Source organism: Cnephaeus nilssonii, assembly GCF_951640355.1.
Source record: "Cnephaeus nilssonii genome assembly, chromosome: 13".
NCBI classification, from domain to species: Eukaryota; Metazoa; Chordata; class Mammalia; order Chiroptera; family Vespertilionidae; genus Cnephaeus; species Cnephaeus nilssonii.
In genome coordinates this window covers 7,767,593-7,783,751 of record NC_137084.1, presented here as the reverse complement: position 1 = coordinate 7,783,751, position 16,159 = coordinate 7,767,593, and the positions used below count along the sequence as shown (strand labels likewise).

The 16,159-nt window shown below is 63.4% G+C and overlaps 1 protein-coding gene across 1 annotated transcript; it reads left to right on the top strand.

Moving 5' to 3' along the window:
* Positions 1 to 6,582: 6,582 nt before the first annotated feature.
* On the top strand, positions 6,583 to 12,766 carry FGF3 (fibroblast growth factor 3; the record flags this gene model as incomplete). Its single annotated transcript, XM_079787959.1, has 3 exons — positions 6,583 to 6,799; positions 8,810 to 8,913; positions 12,404 to 12,766. 3 exons carry the CDS (start codon positions 6,583 to 6,585, stop codon positions 12,764 to 12,766), a joined length of 684 nt encoding a protein of 227 aa, XP_079644085.1.
* Between the last annotated feature and the right edge of the window lie 3,393 nt (positions 12,767 to 16,159).

Below are 16,159 nucleotides of genomic sequence, written 5' to 3'. Positions count from 1 at the left end.
GGGACCTCAGGAGTGTGGGCTCCGAACCCAGCTGTCATTGTGGCTCAGAGGCACTCTTTCTGCCCGGGGCATGTCCCCAGGAGAGACACAGGGCACCCCAATACCCAGGCAGCGCTTCCCTAGCCTAATGATGGCCCCTGAACTCAGCCCATTGTCCCACATAATCTGCTGCTAAAAGGATTTAAAATTCAAGAGAGAAAACTGTTGAAGCCAATTAGCTCCATTGTGCAGGCTTCAAACAGCCAGAGGCCATGGCTCCTGGGCCCCAACTTCCCCTCTGAGTCAAGCGGAGCTCCACTCAAGCCTGTCCCTCAGTCCGTCAGTCTGTCTGGAAGCCAGAGTTGGACCTGCTTTCATCCTGCTGTGTCAGTGTTTTGAGTGTAAGCTGGGAGAGCGGGTCTAGGGCCCAAGGCCTACCCATGAGGTCATTACTTCCCGGGCTGGGCTGGGGAGCGGAAGGCACTTGTCTGAGCTGCGCTGTCCACCTGAGGTCACCTGTAGGGGACACTGAGACGTGCTGACTCTGCTCACAGGTCTCGTTGGTGAGTAGTGTCTGAATCCAGCCCCAGGGCGCACACCTGATGTGCTCGAGCCACCAGGCTCCCGCCAGCTGCTCGCAGGAAAGAGCCGGTGACCAGGGCGCAGGGTAGGAACCCGCTGCCCCCGCCCGCTTCCTTCCCTCTCACCTGCAGATGTGAGTCCTGATCCTCACACCTGTCCCAGCTGGAGGGCCCCCCAATGACTCCCCAGCACAATACCCAGGCAGTGAAAATCAAAACAAGAGCGAAATCAACACGAAGGGCAGAGCAGAACAGTCCTCCTCCCTCTCATCCCTTACATGCCTCCTCCTCTCCCAGACATCACTACCAACCCTACAGTTTCTCCGCTTTTTTCACTCAAACGACCAACATTATCAGGTCAAGGGATGCTGGGGACCTTCCTTCCTTCCTTCCTTCCTTCCTTCCTTCCTTCCTTCCTTCCTTCCTTCCTTCCTTCTTTCTTTTCTCTCTCTCTCTCTCTCTCTCTCTCTCTCTCTCTCTCTCTCTCTCTCTCTCGATCTAGGAGTGATGATTGACTCAGGCCAAGCTCCGGGAGTGGGCACTGAGAAACCAGAAAAAAGCAGAGATGGATGGAGGGACCCCTCCCCCCGCCAGGGAGTCTCGGAGGGAATGGCATGCAGAGACACCCCCTCCCAGGAGGGACTCTCTCAGCTGGATCACCAAGAACAAGAAGAATCTAAACAAGCCCAAAATGGGCGCAGGGGAGGGGAGTGGGTGCTGCTGGAGTGGGGACAAGCAGCACAGAGACCCTGAGGTGAGCGGAGCTCCAGGAGGACCCGGACTGGTCAAGGCCCTGAGTGGGGGAGGAGGAGATGGAGACGGAGACGGAGAGGTAGCCGGAACCAGACCAAGTCCAAGTCCAAGTGAGGGGCATGGCCTTCACCCCAAAGGTGTGGCGCATGGGCAAAGAACTGGGGGGAGGGGCGGGGTGCACAGCAGGTTTGAGGGCGACAGTGGCAGTTGGCCTGGCAGCTGGCAGTGACAGAGACGGAGGCCCCGAGCCCTGAGACCTGCCGGGTGGGTGAGGGGGCCATCAGCTTGGGCCGTGGGCGGTGAGCGTCTCTCTGGCCTCTTGAAGTGGGGGGATGAGAAACGCTTCTCATGAACAGAAGCAAGCGTGCACCCTGCCAGCTGCTTCCTGGCTCGGCCCCTCGCCGTCTTGGCTGGACCGGGGCGCGTGAGGGGAGGGGGACCCGCTCTGTGAGGAGGTGGGAGCGTCCAGGTGTGCTGCACAGGGCCTTGCAGGAACAGCAGCTGTTTCTAGAAGGGAAGGGCAACCGGTGCCCCAGGTGGAGGGAGCAGTATGTGCAAAGGCCAGGCAGGCTGGGGGCAGGGGGCGATTTCGCCGCTGGGGCTCACTTCGATAGCCCTCATCAGGACCGCCAGGCCCTAATCCGGGGGTGCTCCTGGTCGGCGACCCCATTCTGGAGCCGGACGCAGCCCAAGGTTCTGCTGACATCGAGGAGGGGGTCATTGTTCCTCTCTGCACCCAGCAGCCTCTCATCCTTGGGCACAGGCAGTGGTCAAGCCCTGGGTTCCTGAGACATTGGGCACTAAAGGAGCCCCTCACTGGTGCCATCTGGGAGCTCAAGAGGGAGCTGTGTCCCCCTAACCGGTCGGCTCCTGTCGGTGCTGGGACCAGGCTCTGCCCTTGGGAGTGGGTGGCCTTCCTGGGGAGGGCAGCCAGCTGGTCTACCCACAGGCAGAGAGCTAGCCCGGCTGTGTGTGGAGATGCTGCTTCCAGTCCCACACCTGGTGCTCATGGCTTCTCACTTTGCCAGAAGCAGAGGCAGAGACAGAAAAAAGCCTGCTGCGCGGCCCGGGACCATCCACGGCCTGCTGGGGATGAAGTTATCAGGTGGCAGAGGTGAGCCGACAGGTGGAGGTCCCCGCGGCCTTGCCTCACCTCCCAGCTGGGGAGCCCTGGACAAGTCTCATCAGGTCTCTGAGCCTTCGTTTCTCATCCGAAAGGCAGGGCTGCCTCAGGGTTTCAGGGCCGGTTGGCTCCAGGTGGCGCTGGAGGCCTGGGCTCTCTCCCACTGCTCTGGGGGGCACAATTAGACAGAGTTTGGGGCCTGAAGCCAGCACCCCATCTGGCAGTCACCCTGTGGGCAGGCTGGGGCCCGGTCACAGGACACTGCTCTGTTCCGTCCCCTCCTTTGGCTTCCTCTCCAGGGGAAGGCTCTGGAGAGCTGAGATCTGAACCCGAGGGTGGGGTCACAGGGTGTCACACAAGTACCAGATAGGCTGGGAGGGGTTTGGGGGTGGGGGCCCCCAGAGCAGAGGTCTCGGGAATCCTGGTGAGGTGGGCTGGGGCCAGGCCTGGGGGTGTCCAGGCCAGGGGTCTGGAAGAGACCAATTAGTCAAATGGCTACAGTGACCATTTGGAAGCAATTAGCAGGGTCGCTATTACCACATTACACCCCCCACCTGGTTCCGCATTGGAGGGGAGGGGCGGAGGTCGCCGTGGGGCGGGTTGCGTGGTGCCTCAGCCCAGCCAGCCCAGCAGGGCTTTGTGAATGAGATCCACGCCCGGCCAGGAAGATGCCCCGAAACCAGGTGCCCCTCCCTTGGCTGCGCCTCAGCCCTGTGATGTCCGGAGCCCAGCCAAGGCCCTCGGGGGGTGCCGGGGGCTTCCTGGGCCAGGAAAGACAGGGGTCAGGGAGATTGAGATCAAGAGGAAGGTGAGCAAAGCCTGGAGCCAGAGGGAGAGGCTATGGGCAGTGGGTTGGGGGTGCAGGCAGGTGGGCGAGTGCCCCCCAATGCTAGCCCAGGATGGGGTTGCTGCAGGGCCTCAGACAGCACCCTCTGACCTCAGGGTGCTCCAGAGCAGAGGAGCCAACACGGTCCAGCGAGCTTGGCTGTCTGGGCAAAGTCACACTGGAAGGGACCTTCACACTGGAAGGGACCGCAAGCCGTGGGTGCCCCTGTCCCCGCAGAACCGTGACTAGTGCTCTGTTCCTCTCAAAGGTGTCACGGTTCCATAGGAAACTGGTCCCCTGAAGACGGGCCTGCTCTGTGCTGATCTTTCTACGGAGTCTCTCGCTGTCTCTGAGGCATTCTATGCCCGAGGAACCAGCATCTCCGAGGAGCTACATGGCCACGTCCCCTCGGCAAAGGAAGTGGCTGCTGGGCCATTCGATCTTTTGTTCCTTCCTTCTCCCCTTCATTCAGGGAGAAGGCACTGGGGGGCTGCCACCCGGGAACTGTGGGCACAACAGTGAACCAAGGCAGCAGACCTCCCGGCCTCCCGGCCTCCCTGCTCCACCGAAGCCCCTCTCCCAATTCTGGGGGGCAGGTCCACACGGGGGTCCACACGGCTGACCACAACGGGCAGGGCGCCACTGGGGCGGCGTGAAGAGGAGCGAAGCTGCAAACCCTGAGCTTCTTCCATAGAATTTTTCTGGCTCCTCGCCATCTTCCCGAGGGGAGTCCAGGGGAGGAGGCTGAGGCCTATACAGCAAAGGGGGTCGGGAATCCTGCCCTCCCCCTGACCCAGCAGGCCTTGCCTGCTTCACCCTCTGAAATTGATTCTCTCTCTGGATCCCAGGCCCATTCTCCCTGTCTTCTCGCTTCTTAACACCGACACCACCTCGGGAGGTACCTGCCTGACTCCGGAGCAGAGCAGCGCTGATGGCCTGGAGGGCGCCCCCAGCCCTCACCGTGTCCCTCTGGTGCTCTCACAGGAAATCCAGGCTCAGGCCAGCTCTGTGGGTGGATGGGCAAGTCCCCTGCCAGCTCTGTCCCCAGGGGCTGTCCTCTGTCCCCAGTAAAACAGGCTCCAGGAGTCTGGGGCTCTAGCGATCGGTGGCCTGGTCTTTAGACTCTTCTGGTGGCAGACAGAGCCTGGCCTGGAACAACCTCCCCAGGAACTGAGGTGCCGGGTGGCACCCCAGGGCCCTTGGCACTGACCATGCCAGGGTGGGTTCACTGAGGGCACATTGTGTGAGGCCACACTGTGAGAAATGTGGGGTGTGGCAGCTCCTGCAGCTCAGGGGGTCCCCTTGCCCTGCATGCCTGCCCCTCCCTTGGGCAGGGGCAAGATCCCAAATCCTGATGCAGGTGGATGAGATGGGTCATTCCAGAAACCCTGGGTCATTCCAGAAGCCCTGAACTGGGAGTGAAGACTGTGGCTAGACCACGAGATCTCACAGGGTCTGTCCCCATCCCTGCCTGTCCCGCCCCCTTGCCATGGAACAAGCCCCTTGCTTGAGCTTCTGTGTCAGTATCTGCTTTCCGCTGGCCAGGGCCTATGGGGGAACAGAGGCCAGGGAGCTGTGGGGGGACAGAGACCAGGGGATTATGGGGGGCCAGAGGCCGGGGAGCTGTGGAGAGGCAGAGGCCAGGGGGCTGTGGGAGGACAGAGACCAGGGGATTATGGGGGGACAGAGGCCAGGGCCTATGGGGGAACAGAGGACAGGGAACTGTGGGGGGACAGAGACCAGGGGATTATGGGGGGACAGAGGCCAGGGCCTATGGGGGAACAGAGGCCAGGGAGCTGTGGGGGGACAGAGACCAGGGGATTATGGGGGGACAGAGGCCAGGGCCTATGGGGGAACAGAGGACAGGGAACTGTGGGGGACAGAGGCCAGGGCGCTATGGAGGGACAGAGGCCAAGGGGTTGAGTGAGGACAGAGGCCAGGGAGCTGTGTATGGGGGGTGGGGGGGGGTGGGGAGAGGCCAGGGGAACTGAGAAGGGTGTGAGGTGTGGCTTTGCCCAGCACTCTATCCACAGCCCCTCTTCACTGGGGTCCCAAGGGGCGAGAGTCCCACACGCAGTCTAAGGGCCATTCAGGGGCATCTACCCTGCTGCCCCTGACCCACCAGGCAGGGGCTTCCATACCCCCTCCTCTGGCCACCCCTCTCTCCTCTCCTCTCCCTTCTCTGAGGCCACTACACCTCCCCTGCTTTTCTCTGGGGATCACTCCCTGGTCTCAGTCTCCATTTCTGCTTCTTGGTCTCGGTCACTCTCTCCTGTTCTTTCTGTCTTTCTCTCTGTGCCTGTCTCTCTTGCTCTCTGCCTCCTTGCCCCTTTCTCTGGCTCTCCGCTCTCCTTCCCAGCCCCCTCTCTGGCCCGTCACTGGGACCAGACCCTCTGAGACCCCCCCCACCCCCACCCCACGTGTGAAAACCTTCGCTTCCGGATCTGACGGTTGGGGTGCGAGACAGGATAAAGCATTTCTCCGCCGGTCCGCCTCCGGTGGACCGCCTAAGACAGCGCCGCGGCTCCAGCAGGGACTCCGGGCGCAGACACAAGCCCGGGGTTCCCCACGCGCGCCCCAGCCCCCCGCCCTCCCCCGCACCGTTCTCCGCGGCCCCCTCATTATGCGCCGCCTCTAATGGGCGTTTGTCAGCGCGACTTCCCCGCAAGTTGTTTTCGCGGACATCAGTCATAGGCGGCGTCCCCATTGTGCCGGGGGATTGATGGGGGACGGGAGGGGGTGACAGGGCCTGGGGCGGCCGCCTCGAGGCCTCGGTCTATAATTTTCGGAGGCATAATTGGTCTGGGGGCGGGGGCGGGGGAGGGACCTTTCAGAGCCCAGAGGGCGCAGCGGGGGCGCGGGGCGCGCGGCGAAGCGGAGCCGAGGCTCGACGGCGGTGCGCGGGGGCGAGTGTGCGCGGGCGGCGCTGGCCCGAACCCCGCGCCCGCCGGGCTCCCCACCCGCCCGGTCTCCCGCCCCTCCCGCGCCTCCGCCGGGGGACCACGTCGCCCTTTTGTTGCCGAACCGTCTTTTCTTACAGCGTTTTGCGCAGCAACGGAAATTTCACCCGATCCTGGGTGAAAATTAAAGGAGATTCATTCTCTCTCCCTCCCTCCCTCTCTCCCTCTCCCCCACGACCCCCCCCCTCTCACCACCCCTCCCGCTTCTCCTCTCCCCTCCCTCCCCTTGCTGCGGAGCCCGAGTCCGCAGCGCCGGGCGCGGGAGCCGGCTCCGCGCGCCCAGCCCGGCTCCGTCGCCGCCCCTTCCATGGGAGCCGCGCTCGCCTGCAGCCGCCGCCGCGGGGCGGGCGCGATGCCACGATGGGCCTGATCTGGCTCCTGCTGCTCAGCCTGCTGGAGCCCAGCTGGCCGGCGGGTCCCGGCGCGCGGCTGCGGCGCGATGCGGGCGGCCGCGGCGGCGTCTACGAGCACCTCGGCGGGGCCCCCCGGCGCCGCAAGCTCTACTGCGCCACGAAGTACCACCTCCAGCTGCACCCGAGCGGCCGCGTCAACGGCAGCCTGGAGAACAGCGCCTACAGTGAGTGGCGGGCGGCCCGGCCCCGGGAGGAGCGGCGCGCGGCGGGGTCGGCGCTCGAAGGGTGCCGGAAAGGGACCACTCCTCGCGGCCGGAGGCCCCCCCGCCCCCGCCGCCGGGCCCAGAAGAAGGGCGTGAGGGGCGCTGGGGGTGGGGTGGGGCTCGCGACCTCCGAGGACGAGGGCGGCTGCCTTTCGCGGACCAGCTCTGTCGCCCGGCCCGCCCGCTGGTCGGAGGGGCGCGCGGGGGGCGGCCCAGGGCTCCCCGCTTGGCTGAACTCGGTGGCCCGGGCAAGTTTGAGCCCTTTGAGTGTTTCGGAGAAAATGCGCTGGACAAGACATTTATGTCCTTTTTATGTCCTCCTCCTGCCGAACCCGGGGCGCGCATCCTCCCCTCCGCCCTACGGGAGGCTCGCGGCCGCCCAGGTAGCCGGCTCCCGGGCCGCCCCTGCTGGACCATTTCCCGGGTGGAACCTGCAGCCTTCGAGCCTCCATCCTTGACCACCGAGCGGCCGCCAGGGTGGGGGCCTCGGGATCCGGGTTAGAAGCCCCGAGGGTCATCCGCCGGGGTCCGGAGGCGCTGGACCGCAGCCAGAACCCGCGGTCCGGGCTGCGCTGGAGCCGCCGCGGGCGAGGCTGCCGGGCCGGGACCCTCCGGCCGCCGGGACCGAGCCCGTGCGGAGCCCCTCCCGCGAGGAGCGCAAAGCCACGGACTCGCCGCGGCCCGCCCGGTGGGGAGCCTGAGACCCCAGCCCGGGGCCTAGTCGGGCCGCGGTGGGGAGCGTGGGAGTGTGGCCAAGGCCTCCGGCTCCTCCGAGGCGACGCGCGCGCTCGGCCTCCCGCCGGGCGTGGGGGGCGGAGGGAGCGGTTCCGTGGATTCGGGCGGCGGCGGAAAACCGCTGCTTCCTCGGGAAAGCCGCAGCCCTGCGAGGGCGTTTTCGGGGGACGCCTCGCCCCCGGAGCCGCGCGGTGGAGACCAACTGTCGCGTCGCCTGCCCTGTGCGCAGGGCCCCGCCACGGGGGTGCCGTGCTCGCCTCGCAGGGACACCCCAGTTCTCGCTAAGCCCAGGCTCCCCTTCCGAGTCTCAGAGCATCCAACTTCTTGGGGTACCTAAGCGGGCAGCGCTCCTGTCCGGCATCCAGGCGCGCGTTTCTCTGGTCCCAGCGCAGCCTGCACAGCCGAGCGCTCCCACCCAGTGGCTCCAGGGGCCCAGGGCAGCTCTGGGATCCCTGCTGGGGGCCGGGCGGGGGGCCAGGAGCTGGGCCCCCTGGAGAGGGTACCCTCTGCACCCCAGACCCCTGGGAGCCGTTCGGGACAATGTCCCCCCCCCCGCCCCCCCGCCTTTGCTGCCCCTCCCCCCAAGGAAAAGTGCCCTTGTGTCCAGGAGAGCGCTCAGGGGAGATTTAGGAGAGATTTAAACTTCCTTACACACCGTGGGCAGTGGGGAGCCAGCCTGGGTCCCTTTGTCGGCTCCGGGGTCTAACCCGGCCTCGGTGTCCCTCCGACCACATGGGACAGTTACTGCCGCCCCAGCGGGTTTAGGCGACACCTTAATGGGATTATGTGATGAGCCAGCTTCACCCAAGGCCCCCGCTTTCCCACTGCGGGACCCCGCGGCACTGCGGTCCAGGCAGGGGAGCTGCGTCTGCAGCCCGTTTGAATTCGGGCTCAGACACGTGTGTGCGTCTTGGGCAGGTCACCGGGCTCAGCAGTCCCAGGAAAGCAGCTGGCAGGGTTGTTCCGCGGCCTTGGAGGCCTGGAGTCAGTGTGTAGCGGTGGTAGCTTTGTTCTCCCCCCAGGTCCCCTCTCCAGGTTTGAATTCTTCTCCTTGGAGCCCCTTCCCTGGTGCACCCCCCTTTCACCTCCTGCCCAGTCATTTCTCTCCCCTGAACTTACAAAGTCACCCTCCTTGGGGGGGTGTTTCAGCTTCGGGCACGGCTAGCGGCCCTCGCCCCTCACCTCTGGGCTCCGTGGGAGGCGGAGGGAGTGCTGAGCCTTCCCACCTCCTCCCAGGCATCCTGGAGATCACGGCGGTGGAGGTGGGCATCGTGGCCATCAGGGGGCTCTTCTCCGGACGGTACCTGGCCATGAACAAGAGGGGACGGCTCTACGCATCGGTGAGTCCGGTCTCCCCGGGGGGGGGGGGGGGGGGGCCGGAGGGAGCTGCCGTCCACTGGTGTGGAGGCCAGTTCTCCCCAAAGGTGGAAGGCTGAGCTGCTAGCTCTTCGGAGGGAGCCCAGAGGAAGGGAGACGGGACCCATGTCCCAGGTACACCTGCTGGGACCCCGTCTGTCCACCGCCTGGGACTCTGGGCCTTGGCATGCCCTCCCCAAGGGTGGGGGCGGGGGGTCCATGGAGTAAAGTACATGGAACTAGGAGATTTGCTCCCTCCAACTAGTCATTACATGCAATCCGGCCCATACCTTCTTGGGCAATGAGAGGTTTTCCGTCCACACGTCACCTAGGCGACACAGCCCCAGGGCCATCTCCATGCAGTTGTCTCCCTCCATCGGCCGTGCTTGCAAGGGAAACACACCACCCCTTCCGCAGTCAGGCAAAGCGCCATCCAGAAGGATGGCAGGAAAACCCGCCTGGAGGCCGGTTGTGTCACCGCACATGTGCCACTGTTCTGCCGAGGGAAAGGCAGAAGCCGGGGCGCTCTGGCCCAGCGGGCGCGGGCTAGAGGCGTGTCTGGGAGGAGGGTCCTCTGGTGCCCCGCCCTTCTCACACGGCAGCTGTGGTTTACAGGACCTGCCCCTGGCCCGGCTGCGTTGTCCCTGAGGGAGTGTGGCTAACCGGGCCCCTGGGCACGGTGCCCCTGGTGAGTGGCACTGACTTTCTGTTCTTGAAAGGACTCAGACCTGCACCTTACAGAGCGGGGACGCCAGGGAGGAGGTCTCGCTGGCCTGCCGTGATGGTGCAGGTCTGACCTCTGAGGGCCTCCGTCCACGCTGGTGACATCCACGGAGTGGGGCAGGGAAGACTGACCTGAGAGGGGAAGCCGAAGGCTACTGCCGTCTCTTTCGAGGGCAACCCAGGCCCTGGGCTTTGGGGGCCGAACCAAGCCTGGCCTGAGGGATCCCGGTGGGTCAGAGCCCACTGTGGCTTCTGTCCCCACGTGTCATGGCGTCGGCTTTGGGAGAGGAGGAAGAGAGGGTCGCCTCGTGGGCACAGCCGGGAGGGCCCGTGGAAGTGGGCGGGGCTTTGCAGAGCACCGGCAGGAGAGGTCTCGCCACCCTGCAGAAACCTGGGGGCAGGCAGCCAGGTGCCGCCCTGGGACCGCCCCCGCGTGTCCCCATCCTAGGCGCCGCCAGCTAGCCCGCGGTGCTGTTCCCACCGCCCTGCCTGTCTGTCCGGGTCCCCTCGTCTTTGCCATCAGCCGGCCGGTCACCTCCCCAGGCCAGCTCAGCCACGTCCCTGGCTCAGCGGCCACCGCGCCCCGACAGCTCCCAATCCCAGCCCTGACTCCCTCTGAGTTAGAGGTCACCCCGGAAGCCCTGGTGGCTCAGAGGCCCCGGCAGAGGGCAGCACACCCCAGCTGGACACCGCAGCTCCCCTAACTCCCCTACGAGCCACCCTCTCAAGCCCAGGGTCGGCTGGGAGTCATGGGGGATGCCTTTCTCTCTCAGCCCCGCCTCCAGTCCCTCTCCAAGTCCTAGACGAGACCTCCTGATCTCTCTCTTCCATCCATTCCCCTCACCTCCCCTGCCTGGGCCACTGCCCTCAGGTCTCAGGCCCTCATCACCTCCCACCTGGACCATCACAACCTTGGGACGGGGCGACTGGCCTCCAGCTTCGCCCCCTCTTCCAGTCCTCTGTCCATCTACCCATCTATTCGTCTATCCACATCCACCCACTTACCTATCCATTTATCTGCCTGCCCCCCCTCCCCGCTCCCTCCATCTAGCATTCATCCCTTCACGCACAGGTACTTGCCGTAGGTCACACTGTCCGGTCCTGCTGAGGGTCTTTCTGCAGTGTGGAGGTTGCCATTGAGCTTCTGAGCCCTGAGCCCCCACTTGTAGGTGGAAGAACAGCGGGGCTGGGCTTATGGGGAGAGGTGCCCCCCACCCCCGATTCAGCCACACCCCTCTACCCCCTCCCCCCTACCCCCTCCCCCGCATCTCCAAGCCATTGGGAAAGAGGCGTTGATGCTTAAACATCTTTTTTTTTTAAATATATTTTATTGATTTTTTACAGAGAGGAAGAGAGAGGGATAGAGTGTTAGAAACATCGATGAGAGAGAAACATCCATCAGCTGCCTCTTGCACACCCCCTACTGGGGATGTGCCCGCAACCAAGGTACATGCTCTTGACCGGAATCGAACCTGGGACCCTTGAGTCCGCAGGCCGACGCTCTATCCACTGAGCCAAACCGGTTTCGGCTAAACATCTTGCTTCCCAAGCCCTTCTGGCCCCCACCAGCCCGTGGCCCCTGAGAATGGGCTTGCGGGTCACCTGCTCTCAGAGGCAGACCCCAAAGGTCTCTTGCTCCTGATGAGTGGCCAGGGGAGAGGCCAGGTCCTTCTGCCCACCTTTGCCTACCCCCACCTCTGCCCCTTGGCACAGTTGAAGGAGGGAAGCCCTGGTGGTGGGGGGGTGGCCCTTCGCACGCCCACCTGCCTGCAGGTGGGACGGAAGCCTCCACTGAGTCAGCATGAGGCACACACACCCCTTCCCCCGACCTGGGAGACCCCGCAAGGTGCCCTGGGGGACACTGGTGAGAGCTCCTTCAATCCCGAGTGTTCCCCTCCGACCCTCCAGATGCCTGTCTCCCAGAGGGCAGGGACTCCCACCCCACACCCCCACCCTGTCCCACGCTGACGTGGGTCCATGCACCCCGCTGACAAAGTCAACCTCCTTCCCACCCCTGCTGTTGGGGCAGCGCCTCCACGCCGCCCTGAGAGCAGCACCTGCACCTGCGAGTAGGAGCGTGACCCCGCTGGGCTCCTGGCTTCCGCTCCAGGCATGTCGTCCCTCCTTCCACTTGTGGGGCAGGGACAGAGGCCAAGCCCGCGGCTTTCTGAGGCCCAGGCCCAGGGCTGGGGTCCACGCTCAGCCTTGAAGGGGAAACCTGGCTGTGCTCCCTTCCCTTCCCGTCTCAAGGTGCTCTTCCTTTCTCATTTATGCTGTTCCTTCTGGGGCGCCCTCCCCTTCCCCGGTCCAGAGGGTCAGTCCTGCTCACATCCTTGCCGCCAGCAGACAGTTAGGGTGGCTGGGTCGGGCAGGCCCTGTCCCTGCTGGCCCTGTGCTTGGGGACACCCTCCAGGGTTTGTACCGTGGAGGCCGTGGGAGGCTGGGGCCCAGGAGGGGAGACCCGGAGAGCCCCTCCTCCCAAGGTGGTCAGGAAACCTTGGCCGAGGAAGAGGCCCTGAGCCGATCCCGAAGGCCAAGTTCACCAGACACAGGTGGGAGGAAGGGCACGCCGGGCGGAGGGCACAGCCTCGGCAAAGGTGTGGAGGGCCACCGTGCGCGGGCCTGGGCAGGCTAAGCAGCCAGATTTGGCAGGAGCCGGCGGGGGAGGGAGGCATTGCGAAGAAGAAGCTGTCCCTGGGACCCTGACCCCGTCCCGGGCCGCTGACCCAGGCATCTTGCCCAAACCCGCAGGAGAACTACAACGCGGAGTGCGAGTTTGTGGAGCGGATCCACGAGCTGGGCTATAACACGTACGCCTCCCGGCTCTACCGGACGGTGCCCAGCGGGCCGGGAGCCCGGCGCCAGCCCAGCGCCGAGAGACTGTGGTACGTGTCGGTCAACGGCAAGGGCCGGCCCCGCAGGGGCTTCAAGACGCGCCGCACACAGAAGTCCTCACTGTTCCTGCCCCGCGTGCTGGACCACAAGGACCACGAGATGGTGCGGCTGCTCCAGAGCGGGGCCGGGCTGCACGGTGGCCTGCCGAGGCCTCCCGGCAAGGGCACCCAGCCCCCGCGGCGGCGACAGCGGCAGAGGAGCCGGGGAGGCCTCGCTTAGCTGCCGGGCGGGCGGAGTGGAGGCCCCACGGCTGGGCGCCAAGCTCACGGCCGGCCCGGCCCGGCAGGTGTGGACCAGCCAGTGGCTGAGCGTCTGCCGTCCATCATAGCTGGCCAGCCCGGCCGGGCAGGTTTCCGTAAGCGATGTCCCCGCTCCTGCTGATTCTCTCCAACAAGCACCCGTCCAGTCGGGACTATGGGGCCGAGCCGGGGCTCAGGAGAGGAACTGCTGTGAAGAAGACACTCGTGGGTCTGTGCTGACCAGGGCCCCCCACCCACCAGGGGCCCCCACCGGCCGGGAAGACCAGCTGGGGGACAAGGCGGGGGGATGTGTAATTGGAACATTAAAGTATTTTATTCTACCTGTTATTTAATAGGTTATAAGGCAGTTTTTGCATGAACGTGTTTGCTTGTGACGACGGCAGGGTCCGTGCCGAGTCGCTGCTTTAAGGTGTAAGATTGTGCGGAGCAACTGGGCTCGAGATGCACTCAGTCCCCTGGCCCTGAGAGCTGTTAGACCTAAAAGGGACAAGATGGGTGGAAAGAAAGGTTAACGCACCTGGGAAGCCTGTGTGTGGGCACGTGTCCGTGAACTCGGTGACTGTCTGCAGACATCTGTGTGTGCACGCACGAGTGTACGTGTGTCCGTGTGATCCTGGTTGTATGTGAATGTATTGTGCATGCATATGAGAAAGAGAAAGAGGGGTGTGCTTTGTTTAAAATCCCAATAAAACCCTCCATAGCAAGGACAGCTGTGAGCGCCTGCGCAGTCAGGTGCGCTCCAGGACGCTCCTCGAACCCTCCCTGGGCCTCGATCGTTTCTGTCTTTGCCTAGAGAGGCGGCAGCTGCTGGAGTCCCGCGGGCGTGTGCGCGCCCAGGTGCATAGCAGTGCTGCTCCCAAGAATCAAAAGGTGGAAACAGACCACGTCCACCCGTGGGTGAATGGATGAGCAAAATGTGGTCCGTCCACACAATGGAACGTTACCCAGCCTTAAAAAGGAAGGGAACGCCGACCTGCTACAAGGTGGATGAACCGTGAGGACATTTGAAGTTAAATAAGCCAGTCACGAAGGGCAAATCCTGTCTGTGTCCACTCATAGGAGGTCCCTAGAGGAGTCAAGTTCATAGACAGGGGCTGGGGCAGGGGCGGGGAGTGCGTGTTCAATGGGGACGGAGTGTCCGTTTGGGAAGATGGAGAAGTCCGCAGAAGGGTGGTGGTAACTGATGGTTGCACAACAAAAAAACAACAACACTGTAACATCTTGATTTCAGGAGTCGAGTGCCTTCTGCATAGAAGTAGAGAGATCGAAGGGTCAAAGGTGCTCAATAAACAGTGCTGAATTTAAAAAAAAAAACAGCCTCTCAGGACTGGCCAGCCGCCACCCCTGTCTTCGCAGAGCTGACGAGGACAGGCGGCCAGGAGGGCCACTCTGCTCGCCCTGACCTGGTCCACTCCCCACCTGTCCCCGGAAAGGGCGGCCCCGCCTGTGTGAAGCCAGGACCCAGGGCCCAGCCCCGGAGCCCCAGCCCGGGCGGCCCTCTGATGAGGAAGGAAGACCGGCCTGGGTGACGGGGCTTCAGCTGCTCTGCGCGGCCCTTTGAACCCCTCAGCGGGTTCAGAGGCCTCCTGCCTCCCTGGGGGCTGAAGGACCCGGAAAGATGAGCAAGCAGGTCTATAATTAGCGCCCACCCATTGGAGGGTGACCTTGCCGGGGTCGCATTCCAGGGCCGAGCCAGATATAGTGCCTGGGGCTGACCCCGTCCCCTCTCAGGCTGCAACAGCTGGACGACCAGGGCGGCCCACTCGGAGCCCGAGCCCCCCACCAGGCTGCAGTCCACACCTCGGAACCGGATCTGGGGAGCGGGGCTGCCTGGTGGGAAGAGAGGCCGCCCAGTGCTGGACTCAGACACAGCCTCGGCTACCTCTGTTCTGGCACAGTTGATCGTGAGAGCCCAGGACCGGCCTCTGTCTCTCCTCAGCCTCAGTTTCCCCACCTGTCAATGGGTTCCCACAGTGGTCGCCAGGATCCGCTGAGAGACTCAGTCATGGAATGGTCCCTAAGGAATAGCTTTACAGCCCGGAGTGGATGGGGGGAGGGCAGGCATTGCTCTTCCCAGAAAGGTCTGGGACGTGCCACGGAGCAGTGTGCATCCCCGAGGTGCCTGTCCTGCGGTGCTCTCACCTGAGGAGCTCAGAGGTGGAGTGAGCGGAAAGTCATGGGGGCACACAGGGCGTACCGAAGGCACGCTGGGAATTTCTCAGAAATCACATGCCTTGGGAAGGTTATTTTCAAGTTAGAGATTTCAAAAATTCATGTATTGTCATTGATAAAATAAATAAATACATTTATCTGCTTTTTGTACAATTCAGGAGAATGGCACTGTAATTCTCCATCTGTCCACCATCCATCCATCCATCCATCCATCCATCCATCCATCCATCCATCTCTATCATCTATCCATCCACTCAACCATCTATCCATCTACCCATCCATTCATCCATCCATCCATCCATCCATCCATCCATCTGTCCATCCATCCATCTATCCATCTATCATCCACCCACCCAGCCATCCACTCCTCTACCCTCCACCAGACCTTCTGCTGGGCAGGTGGCTGCACAGGTAAAGCAGCTTAGCCTTGCCTCTGAGGAGCTCGCAGCCTCCGGGGACACAGCTCTGAAAGCATAGGTTGGGAGCAGTGACCTGGAGAAATTCAGGAAAAACTAGGCCAGCTCCCTGTTAATGAGGACAAAGGGGACATCGGCAGTCAAGACCCTGATCTTTATTTTATTTTATTTTTAAAATACATTTGTATTGATATCAGAGAGGAAGGCAGAGAGAGAGAGAGAGATAGAAACATCAATGCTGAGAGAGAATCATTGATCAGCTGCCTCCTACACAACCCCTACTGGTGATCGAAGCCGAAACCTGGGCATGTGCCCTGACCGGGAATCAGACCATGACTTCCTGGTTCCCTGGTTGATAGGTTGACGCTCAACCACTGAGCCACACTGGCTGGGCTCAAGACCCTGTTCTTGAGAACCAGTGCCTGTGGCCAGCCAGCCCCCATCCTGATGACAATCTGACAACATCCTCATCTGCATTCAGAGCCGACGTGGGACATGGGAAGGGCCAGACTGAAGGGCTGGGGACAGGGTGAGGGGAGATGGGGCAGAGAAAGAACTGGCTTCGAGGTGAGAGGTGTTTAGGATCACAGGCCTTGGAGTTGGGGTCTCCGTCAGGCTGGCGCAGGCTTGATGGCCCCTCACCCACCATGCCCTCAGAGAGCAGAGCACCTCGCCAGGCCAGGCCGCCCAGACCCAGTGAGATGGACCTCCTGGGCTCTCCCAGGAGGACAGGGCCCTCCCTGAGCCCCTGGGGCCGCTGGCTG